The sequence below is a fragment of the Delphinapterus leucas genome, chromosome 1 (genome assembly GCF_059928025.1).
Source record: "Delphinapterus leucas isolate spDelLeu-1000000601 "Yukka" chromosome 1, BTC_Dleu_Yukka2, whole genome shotgun sequence".
Taxonomy (NCBI): domain Eukaryota; kingdom Metazoa; phylum Chordata; class Mammalia; order Artiodactyla; family Monodontidae; genus Delphinapterus; species Delphinapterus leucas.
This window is the reverse complement of record NC_143129.1, coordinates 89422724-89434848: the sequence shown is the minus strand read 5'-3', so window position 1 is coordinate 89434848 and position 12125 is coordinate 89422724. Positions and strand designations below refer to the sequence as shown.

Sequence of the window (12125 nt, the reverse complement as noted above, 5' to 3'; positions counted from 1 at the left end):
CGTAAGACAGATAAAACAGTGCTCTAAGGGAAATGTAATAGCTGTAAATTCCTACATTGAAAAAGAAAGAAATCAATAAACTAACTTTATACCTTAAGGAACTAGAAAAAGAAGATCAAACTAAACCCAAAGCTGACAGAGGAAGGAAATAATAAGGTTAGAGTGGAGATAAACAAATTAGAGAAAAGGAAACAGCAGAAAATCAATGAAGCCAAAATTTGTTTCTTTGAAAAGATCAATTAAATTGACAAACCTTTAGCTAGACTGAGAAAAGCAAATACCTAAAGTCAGAAATATAATTGGAGATGTTATTACCAACAGTTTAGAGATAGATAATACTGTGAATAATTATATGACAACAAATTAGATAACCTAGAAGAAATATACAAATAGAAAAACTACTTGAAATACACAAATTACCTAAATCTGCTCAAGAAGAAACAGAAAACCTTATCAGAGCTGAGTTAGTAATCCAAAACTCCCAACAAAGAAAAGTCCTCGACCAGATAGCTTTATCGATGGATTCTACCAAATATTTAAAGACTTAACACCAATCCTTCTCAAAGTCTTCCAGAAAATTGAAGGGAGAACACTTTGTAGCTCATTCAATAAGGCCAGCATTACCTTGATACCAAAGCCAGATGAAGACATCACAAGAAAGGAAAATTGTAGACCATTATTCTTTCTGAACGTAGATGCAAAAATCCTCAACAAAATATTAGCAAATCAAATCCAGCAGCATAGTAAATGGATCATTTACCATGACCAATGAGACTTATCCAAGAAATGCCAGAGTGGTTCAATATAAGAAAATCAATATAATACACCACATTAATAGAACGAAGGAAAAAAAATTGCAAATGATCGTCTCAATTGACATTATAAAAATTCATAAAGCTAGGACAGAGGGAAAATTCCTCAACATGATAAAGGGTATGAGTGAAAACCAAAGCTAACATCATACTCAATGGTGAAAGACTGGAAAGCTTTCCCCCTAAGATTAAGAATAAAACAAGGATGCCAATGTTAGTCAGCATTGTACTGGAAGTTCTAGCCATGGCTTTTAACTATTAGAAAAATACAAAAAACAAAAATAAAAGGCATGCAAATGTAAAAAAGAGGTAAAACTGCCTCTAATTTGCAGGTGACATGATCATATCTATACATGGAAAATCACAAAGCCTAAACAAGAAAGCTTCTAGACCTAATAGGTAAATTCAGCAATGTTGAAAGGTATAAGATCAACATATGAAAATCAGTTATGTTTCTATACACCAACAATGAACAAAAAGGAAATTACGAAAACAATTTTATTTACTATACCATTAAAAATAATTAAATGCTTAAGAACAAATCTAGCCAAGAAAGTAAAATACTCATACACTGAAAATTACAAAACATTGCTGAAAGACTTAAAAATAAAGAAAAAAATTCTGTGTTCATGGATAGGAAGACTTAACATTGTTAAGATGTCAATACTACCAAAAGCAGTGTACATATTTAGCATGTTCCCTATTAAATTTCCAACAGCTTTTTTGGCAGAAATGGAAAATTCGATACATTTATACAGATTTGCAAGGGGCCCCAGATAGCTAAAGCAATCTTGAAAAAGAAAGACAACATTGGAGGACTCACAGTTCTTGACTTTGAAACTTATTACAAAGCTAGTAATTGAAATAGTATAGTACCGGCATAAAGACAAATATATACACAGATGTAATAAAAAACAGAGCCCAGAAATAAATCTTCACATATATAATCAATTGAGTTTTGACAAGAGTGCCAAGATCATTCAGTGGGGAAAGGACAGTTTTTTCAACAAATGGTACTAGGAAAACTGGATGTCCACATGCAAGAAAATGAAGTTGGACTCTTACCTTACACCATATACAAAAACTGACTCAGAATGAATCAAAGACCTAATCGTAAGGACTAAAACTATGAAACTATTAGAAGAACATTGGGAAAATCTTCATGACATTGAATGGCAAGGACTTCATGGATATCATGACACCAAAGCACAGGCAAAAAAGAGAGAAAAATAGGTAAATTGGACTTTATCAAAATTAAGGACTTAAATGCATCAAAGGACTCTATTAAGAAAGTGAAAAGGTTAAAGATTGGGAGAAAATATTTGCAAATCATATATCTGACAAGAGATTAATATCCAGAATACATAAGGAACTCCCGTAACTCAATGACAAAAAACAAGCCAGTTGAAAAATGGGCAAAGGACTTGACCAGACATTTCTCCAAAGGAGATATACAAGTGCCAATAAGCACATAAAAGATGAATGCAACAGAGTTATGAGGACAGACAAGTTTTTGTTGTTTTAAATTAGGTTAATTTATTCTTTTTATATAGGCAGCCATTAGTGAACATACAGTTACCATACAGTAAGCAAAATTTTAATGATAGTTTACGATATGATTTTTAAGATAATTTATCTTTTCTAAGTTGGTCAGTTGGTGCATACTGATTTGAGTGTATCTGAAAGGTCAGCTCTTTGTGACTAAGTGAATTCTGCTGAAATCTTAGAATTCATGAAAATGGCTGAATATTTTCATCCATGAAGCTTCTGAAATTTGTGTTAAGTGTGACTTTAATGAGCAGGGAAAGATAATGTGAACTGATTGCTTACCTGACTAAATTTATGTAGCATATTCATTAAGGAAATGGATTCTGGAGCCAGCCTACCTGGATTTGAATCCTGGCTCCACCTCTTACTAGCTGTATAGTCTTGGGCAATACTTAATATTTGTGTGTCTCAGTTCTTCACCTTTAAAATGAGGATAATAATAGTATTTGTGTGTCATAAAAATGTTGTGAGGATTAAAACTAATTAAAATATGCAAAGTGCTTAAAGTAGTGCCTGACATAAAGAAAATACTGAATAAGTGTTAGCTATTATTATTTGGGAAAATATTCATAAATTGATAATTGACAACATTTATAATTTTTATAGGATTATGAATGCTTATTATAAGGCCTAAGTGTATTTAAATAAGTAGGTTGGGAGAAGGGGTGGGGAAGGTGATAGTATGAAGACTCTGAAACAGAAATAGAAATCAGTAGAAAAACACTATTCATACACATCTTGTATTCCACATAACCTTTTAGGTATATAGTTAATAGAATCAAAATCTAGGTCCTTGTTTGACAGATTGAAGATTTATTTTGTCATTGTCTTTTTTATTTTTTTCCTCTTCTTTTCCTTTCCCCTCTCTCCTCTTTTATTCTCCCTCCTTGTACTCCTCCATCTCCTTCTCATATGTGGGATGTAGACAAAAATTTAATAATATAATATTAATGGTGGCAGCCTCCAAATTATATTTTTATATTTCTCTTTAAGAGCATGGTTTCAGAGGAAGAGACATTGAAAAAACTATACAAGAAGAAGAATCCACCAATTTCTCAATTTTGTGTCAGAACACCAAAAAAGGTAGTTTTAAAATTTTATTTCAGAAAGCAAATTTCAAAAGCTGGATTTAATTCTTTTTTTTTTTTTAGTTAAACATATTATGATTTTATTTATTTTCTATTCAGACTCCTTCATCTCTAACAACCACTGGATGTACGCGGAAGCTTGGAGCTATGAGGAAAATGCAGGAGGACCCTTGGGCTATAATTGCTAAAATGGATAGGAAACAAAAACTAAAGGAAGCAGAAAAGCTATTTGTTTAATTTCAGAAAATCAGTGTGATTAAGGAGCCTAAATAACAGCAAATTTATAGTTAATTTTTTTATTCTTATTTTCTACAGAGCCAAACATTTTCTGAAATTGAGACTTTTTTGATATTTCCATAAATAATTTGTTTCTTTATATTTTAATGTTTTGGCCTAAATGAGAGATAACCACATGTTACTTAAAAACTTGTAATTCTATTCAGATAATTAGATGATTATATTTTGGTCTTACCTTTTCCTGTATTCATGAAAGCTGTTTTGGCTAAGTTTTCACACCTGTAAAGTTGTCCGTTGAACACTAGGAACACATTACTGAGATTTACTATTTATTCTTTACTATTAAAATATTTTAGATGCAAATACTTCTCATTGATTCTGTGAGGTCATCTGAACAGCTAATTATTATAATTTTGCTAATATTATTTATTTTTAAAATCTTGAGGACATTTAAGTTTCACGGTTCTGAAGCAGCTTTGATTTATCTATTTATAAAATTGACAAATGGCTTTAAGTTGTGGGAAAAAAGGCTCCACCAGTATGACTACCTAAAATACTTCATTTATTCAACATTCATTCGGCAAATATTTATTGAATATCTGCTAAGAATTAAGCACAGTTCTAGATACTGGGGATATAAGAATGAATGAAACAAAAATAAGCCCTCTCTTCTTCTAGAGCTTACATTTTAATGGGGAAAATAGACAATAAATAAACTATATAAGCAAAACACATAGTATATTAGTTAATGATAATTGCTAAGGAGAAATAAAACAGGTAAGAGTATTAGGGAGTATTGAAGAGGGTTGAAATTTTATGTAGAGTGGCCCTCAGTGCAATGACATTTGAAGATCTGATGAATAACTAGTAAGCCTGTGGCTATCTTGAGGAGAACATTCCTGATAAAAGGAACAAAAAGTATAAAGGCCCAGAGGTGGAGGTGTGCTTAGCGTATCTGGGAAACAGCAAGGAGGCCAGTGTGGGTAGAGGATAATGAGCAAAAGAAGAGTATAAGGAGAAAAGGCCTGGTATTTAACAGGATAGGGAGTTTGGGTGGGCAGATTATGTAATGCTTATAGGCTACTGTAAGAACTTTGGCTTTTACTCTGAATAAGATGTGAAATTAGCAGATATTTCTGAGCAAAGAAAACTGTGATCTGACTCATGTTTTAAAATAAGGATCTTTCTGACTGCTATATTGAGAACAGATTTTGAAAAGAGGACAAAAGGTTAAAACAGGAAAACAGGTTATTTTAATAATACATATGAGAGATGGTAGTGGCGTGAACAAAGCTGAGAGCAGTAGAGGAGTAAAGAGGTCAACTTCTGGATCTATTTTTAAGATTAGATGTGGGATGTGATAAAAAAAAAAAAGAAAAGGCCAAGGATAATGTCAATATTTTTGGCCTGAGCAATGTAATTTTGGACATATTAGGTCTAAAATGTATATTAGACATCCAAACAGAGATGGTAAGTAGGCTTAGAGACAGATCCAGGAGAGTGATATAAATTTGGGAGTCAACAGCATATTTAAAGCTATCAGAGTGGTTGAGAACATGTACAATTTTGAGAGTGACTGTACCTAGAAAAGAGAAGAGATCAGAGATGAGAAGGAACCATAAAAGATTTAGCAAGGGTAATACTGAAGTCTAGCAAGAAGGTATTTCAAAGAAGAAGGGAGTGATAAATTGTGTTAAATACTGCTCAGAGATAAAATTGATTAATGTGTTATTAATGGGGAGGTCTTTGGTGATCTTAACAATGGCAGTTTCAGTGAAGTGGAGTTCGATTGGAGGGGGTGGTTAAGGAAAGAATGGAAGGAAAAAAGTGGAGACAGCTATCTTCATTAAGAGTAAGAAAACTAAGAAGTTATACCTTAAAAGGGAAGAAGATAAATGAAATAGCTACTTGAAATGGAAGTGGGTCAAGAGAAGATTCTTTTTAAAAAGATGTAAGAATTAATAGCAAGTTTAAATAATTAAGGAAAGATTCAGGATGATGGGAAATGATGATGCCGAAGAGAAAGATTTTTTGTTTTTAAGTAGAATGTCCTATAATAAATAGGCAAGAGGAATGGAATCTGGTGGAAGATTAAAGTGCTGGGCCTTAGCTAGGAGAGTAGACAATTCTACCATAGTAACAAGGGAAAAGGAAACATATATATCACAACATGATGGTGGATGGGAGTTTGTAGAACTTCTGGTTTCATAGCTTCAATTTTCTTAAGTGAAGTGAGAATTAAGATCATCCACTGAGAATGAAGGTGGAGGGGAAAGTGTTGCAAGTTGTGAGAGAAGAGTAGGTATGAAAGACTCATCTAATAAAGTAAGGGAGTGAATGAACTTTATAAAAACAATTGGCAAATGGATAAAAATAGTCTTAGAGTTGTCTATAACAATTTTGGTATAGTAGAATTTTAATTTCCTTATGGTGGGGAAATGTGTTTGTAGGAAAGGCTACCCAAGAAAAAATGGAAATGCTATATAACATTATGGAAATTATGTTCCTCCTTCAATTTGTGTGCCTATAACTGTACTCTGAAAACTGGATATAGTCTTAGGATTTCTAGCTTTTGATCTAGAAACTTTAATTGGGACTTTATAATTAGTCTCCTGAGCAAGTATTTTCTTTGGAGGATTATTAGTCTTGATGACATGATATTTCACATTTGAAGCTACTATATATTTTCAAACATTTTAAAATAAAACAAGACTTGTATATTAGTTAACACTAGCTTCTCTGGCTAATCATCAACTTCTCACTTAAATGCTACTATTTAGTAAGCAGCATTTCTCCAGGTGGTGATTTAGGAACGCAGTCTCCTTCCAACTTCTAGCTCTGCCATCTTCAACAACTTGCTTCCAAGGTTGTTGCGAAAGGGGAAATACCATGGAGGATCCATGTGGGAAGTTTTTAATGACCCAGGTCTGAAATAGATGTACATCACTTCCACACACATTCTACTTTCTAGAACCAAATCACATGGCCACACCTAATTTCAAGACAGACTGTGATCCATTTCTAGTTATGTCTCAGGAGATCAGGAAGGGGGTCAGGTGAACAACTAGCCAGTCTGTCACAATTAGTTTGCACTCTTTAAATTTTCAAATACTGTTCTTCCTTGCTTTTAATTTAAAAAGATGAGTTAGGCTCTTAAGTTTTGAAAGATTGCTTCTTGCTGTTTTTGAGCATGCTGGGCATGCTTCTTTCTCGGAAACTTTCCCCTCTCTCCAGTACTTCTGATTCCCCTTATACTACTCTTTTTCTCCCCATGGCACATATAATCTTCTAACACACTATATACCTCACTTAGTATGTTTATTATTCATTGTCTTCACTCACTAGAATGTAAACTTCACAAAGACAGGGATTTTTGTCTGCTTTGTTTATTGATGCATCCTGAGTACTTAGAACAATGCCTGGCCCATTGTAGGTACTCAGTATTTGTTGAATTGATTAAATAAAAATTTAATATATATTTAAGAAAAACTTACATATGCCATACTGATGATTCTTATAGTAAGACTTCAGAATCAAAATGTTTAATACATGATTTAAAAATAAGATCAGAAATTAATACAACATTGTAAAGCAACTATACTCCAATAAAAATTAATTTAAAAAATAAAAATAAGATCAAATATTGGAAATTAGAAAAACATAAAATTTCCTAAAATTTCCTATATTGTTATAGTAGCCTATATTTGTGTCTTCTGTTTTGAGATTTGGAGAGTCAGTTTTGACAACCAAATCCAGAATAAAACTTAAGACTAATGCTATTGTTTTTACTTTGAGGCAACTCCTGAAAAACACCAGAGTAAGAAAAATAATTTATCATTCTAAGTTTAGGGATCAGTGCACTCATTTGTGGTAACCTCATCAAAAAAAAAAAAAAAAAAACCTCACAAAAAATACCATAAAAATAATTTTAACTAGCATTAATGAACAATTGGAAAATTTATAATTTAATTATGAAAATTTTATAGGCTAATTACATAATGATTAATACCTTTTTTAAGCATATTAATTTAAACTGAGTGCAGCTTAGATATTATTATAAGAAGAAGCTTTTTGTCATAACCCATTTTTAGGTTGTTAGGAAATATTTCCTGCCCTTTAGTCACTCTTTGAAGGAGTGACAGTATGATCCATGAGTTTAGGAAAATTGGGCATAGGGGACCCAGCCTTCTCTACTCTTTTCATCATGAAGCTTCTTGCAGGAGGCATGTGATCTGCTCCATGCTGTATGTTTTACAGAGCAGGCTTTGCCCTGCAGATGAAAGGCCCTCTAATGAGGGGATAAATTCAGTAGAGCGTTATCAAATCCCAGTAATTTGATTAAATAGGCTGGATACTTTGAGAAGAAAATAGAGTAGAATTTGGGGCTTCTCTGGCGGCGCAGTGGTTAAGAATCCACCTGCCAACACAGGGGACACGGGTTCGAGCCCTGGTCCGGGAAGATCCCACATGCCGCAGAGCAACAAAGCCCGTGCGCCACAACTCCTGAGCCTGTGCTCTAGAGCCCGCGAGCCATAACTACTAAAGCCTGCGTGCCTAGAGCCCGTGCTCTGCAACAAGAGAAGCCACCGCAACGAGAAGCCTGTGCACCGCAAAGAGTAGCCCCCGCTCGCCGCAAATAGAGAAAGTCTGTGCACAGCAACAAAGACCCAACAGAGCCAAAAATAAATAAAATAAACTAATTTTTTAAAAAAGCTTTAAAAAATAGAGTGGAATTTGGGGGAGCTAAATAACATACTAATATTGAAACTCTGATGTGGCTTTGGTGGTCCTGTTCTGGATCATAGCCCCATAGGAATTTTCACTTGGTGAGTCATTATAGCCTATGGTAGCTTTGCTTTTACATGAATTACTGTTTTTTAGAAATAGGTTGCAGGTTCTGGATCTTAACTGAATGATTTGTAAGCTTTGTCTGAAGCACAAATGAGTACTTCAGTGTGTCTACAGGCCATACGCTTCAGCAGAAGCATGGGCTGAGGGAGCCTCAGGCAAATTTGGGCTGTAAAAAGAGCATATATTAGCCACACTAGACTGAGCAAGGGTGTGGGGCTCAGGGGTTATATTTTGGATATATTTTGATAGTGGAACCAAACAGATGTGACTACTGACAGATTGGCTGGAGGTAAGGATGAGGTGAAAGAAAGAAAATGTGTAAGCTTGGGTTTTGAAGTTCTGTTTTGGGCTATGTAATATTTGAGATAGCTTAGATATCTAAGTGGAGATTTTGAGAAGGTCATTGGACAAATGAATCTGGAGCTTTTCAGAAGGGTCAGTATTTACTAATCATTGGCATAAACATGCCATTTAAAGCACAGGATTGAATGCACTCTCTTTACAGGTAGTGAGTGTGTAGTTACAGAAGGGAAAGGAGTTAGTACTGAGCCTTGGGATACTGAAACATTGTCAAGCAATAGAGAGGTTGCTGTAAACACTAATAAGGGAGACAAGTGAAGTGTAAAGGATCATGGAAGCCTAGAGAACAAAGTGATTCAAGAAAGGAATATTCTGTATCGTATCATTCTGAGTGGCAATACCTGAAAGTATAGAATAAATAGTTGGATTTGGGGGTATCAATATGATAAATGATACTCTCAATGAGTTGCAGTCTAGTAGCAAATATAAATGTGTAAACAAATGAGTCACTTATAAGTAATTCAACAGTATACAAGTATGAAATATACAGAGACACAAATGATAATTTCATGTCGACTTCAGAGAAGGCCTTCAGGAAGAGATGGATTTTGAACATAAATAGGAATTCTACAGGTGTATAAGAAGGATAAGAGGAAATGAAAGCAGAAGAAATAGCAAAATAAAGGTTGAAATGAAGAATAATTAGTAGAACCAGACCATGGTCTCTTCATATAGAATGTTGTATATTATGTTGCAAAGCTTGTACTTTTTTGGTATGGAAAATGGAATAGAGCTTAATCAAGGAAAATAAGACTTTATTACTTAAAATATGGTATTTTAAAATTAAAACTTTACAAAAGGATATAAAGTATATGGTTTCCCAACTTTATCATCCATCCTTTCACTTGAAAAAGACTTTTGTTTTAGAAAGATCATTAGATGTAAATCAGAACAGGTGAGGTTATTGAAGATATTAAAATAGTCCAGATGAGAGATGGGAAAATTTCTTAGACTGATAGTTTAAGTTATAGACTTTTAGATTAGACCTAATACCTGTCCTAAGAAAAATATCCATAACTTTATCACTTTAACAGTAATAAAATGTCTCCTGCTTCATGTAAATGTAAATTAATGACGTCAAAGAGCAAGTTGCTTCGGTTGATATAAAGGTTAGAAATAAATTATTCATAATTTCAGGCAACCTGAATTCAGTATAACTCAGTATAATTAATAGTCCACAGGCTGTAGTAGTACATCAAGAACTTTAATCAGTAGCAGGTCAACTGTGGGTTAGAAATAGGAAATGACAAATAGAGACAGATAAGACTTATTTAAATTATGAAATCATAGAGTTTAGAGCTGGGGGCAAGTGAAAAGTTCATTTAATTTCAACAGATCAGTGTTTTGAGGCCTATAAAAGCAATCAAAATTATAAGGAAAAGATTAAAAATGACTTAGTTTCTATATTCATATACATAACTTACATCAATGCATAAATATAATCATACAAATTCTTAGTGCCCTAATTTTCTCCTTTTGCTTTCTTTTCACCCTCTCTCTTCCCCTGTCTACATATATCAGGGTCCCCCTCCACCAAATCCCCCTCTCCTAGGTAGTAACCCTTGGCAAGAACCCTATTTTTCTCCATGACAGATAGATATAGATATAATGTATTTACTTATATTTTTACATATGCGTGATACATACAGGGTTCTCCGATCATGGTTAGTTTACAAAAATTAGATAATATATACTTTTTGGATTCTTGCTTTACTCGTTCATTATCTCATGGAGATCTCTCTAAAACATGGTATACTTCCAATTCATTCTTTTAAATTGCTGTGTAACATTTTATGAATGTACCATAATTCAGCTATTTATCTACTAGAGTATGGTAGAGACTTTTATGATCAGCTGTATCCAGTTCTTCTCTCCTTCCAGACACATGAGAAAATTATACTTCCCCTCTCACTTCGGTAAGGCTATATGATAAGTTCTGGCCAATCGATTTTAGGTAGAAGTGATGTACGTTAATTACTTCCATGCCAGAGTATTTGGTTAATAACATGAGACCCTCTGTTACACTCTTCCTCCTGCTGCAGCAATTTGTGATGTTACAAATGATGAACCTCTGTCATCCTAAGGCTGTGAGTGAAAATTACATGGAATAAAGTTCTCTGATTAAGCACATCATGGTCATGTAGTGTGAATAAGTAATAAGACTTTGTGGTGTTAAGCCCCTGTGAGTTTGGGGTTGTTTGTTATTGTTGGCATAATCTGCTCTATCTTAACTGATGTAATGGGATTTCTCTTTGTTTCCAGTTTTATGCACTATGAACAATGCTAGTGTTAGTGCTTTTATTTCTATAGAATAAATTATTAACTTGGAATTCATGGGCCTATGGAGATGTATATTTAAAATTTTAATAGACATTCCCAGACTTCCCTGGTGATCCAGTGGTTTAAGACTCCATGCTTCCACTGCAGGGGGCACAGGTTCAATCCATGGTCGGGGAACTAATAAGATCCCACATGCTGCACAGTGCGGCCAAGAAACAAACAAACAAACAAACAAAACCTTAAAAAACCCAAAGTGATAAGCCTGTAGTGCAGATCCTCTAATTATTCTAATAATTTCCAAATTATTTTTAATTTAAAAATAATTGCTGTGTTATTTGCTTGATGAGGCTGTCTGTAGTTAAAAGAAGCCCATGTCTGAACTATGATTTGTCAAAGGAAAATGCGTCAATTTTTAAAATGATTTTCCCAGTATATTGATAGTCATTGGATGACCTAGTCTCAATAGGTAGAAAATTCCTTTTTGTCAACAATATTGTTCATAGTGCCAAATCCTCTCTCAACGTACACTAAGTTAACAACTATTACATTCAAAGTTTTCTAGCTCACATATTAACAAATTGAAGGATAAAAACCATATGATAATCTCAATAGAGACAGAAAAAGCTTTTGACAAATTTTAACACCCATCTATGATAAAAATTCTCCAGAAAGTGGGTATAGAGGGAACCTACCTCAACATAATAAAAGCCATATATGACAAACCTGCAGCCAACATCATTCTCAATGGTGACTAACTGGAAGCATTTCCTCTAAGATCAGGAAGAAGACAAGGGTGCCCACTCTCACCACTCTTATTCAACATACTTTTGGAAGTTTTAGCCACTGCAATCAGAGAAGAAAAAGAAATAAAAGGAATCCAAATTGGAAAAGAAGAAGTAAAACTGTCACTGTTTGCAGATGACATGATACTATACATAGAAAATCCTAA

General features: G+C 33.8%; 1 protein-coding gene across 1 annotated transcript in view; it reads left to right on the top strand.

Annotated features, from left to right (window-relative positions):
• SYCP1 (synaptonemal complex protein 1) overlaps positions 1–7076 on the top strand; it is a 152521-nt gene extending 145445 nt beyond the window's left edge. The window contains exons 30-31 of the mRNA XM_022583832.3: positions 3354–3443; positions 3548–7076. Of these exons, the coding sequence (XP_022439540.1) occupies positions 3354–3443; positions 3548–3685 (228 nt within the window). The 3' untranslated portion in view covers positions 3686–7076. The remainder of the gene's footprint in view (positions 1–3353; positions 3444–3547) is intronic.
• The last annotated feature ends 5049 nt before the right edge of the window (positions 7077–12125 follow it).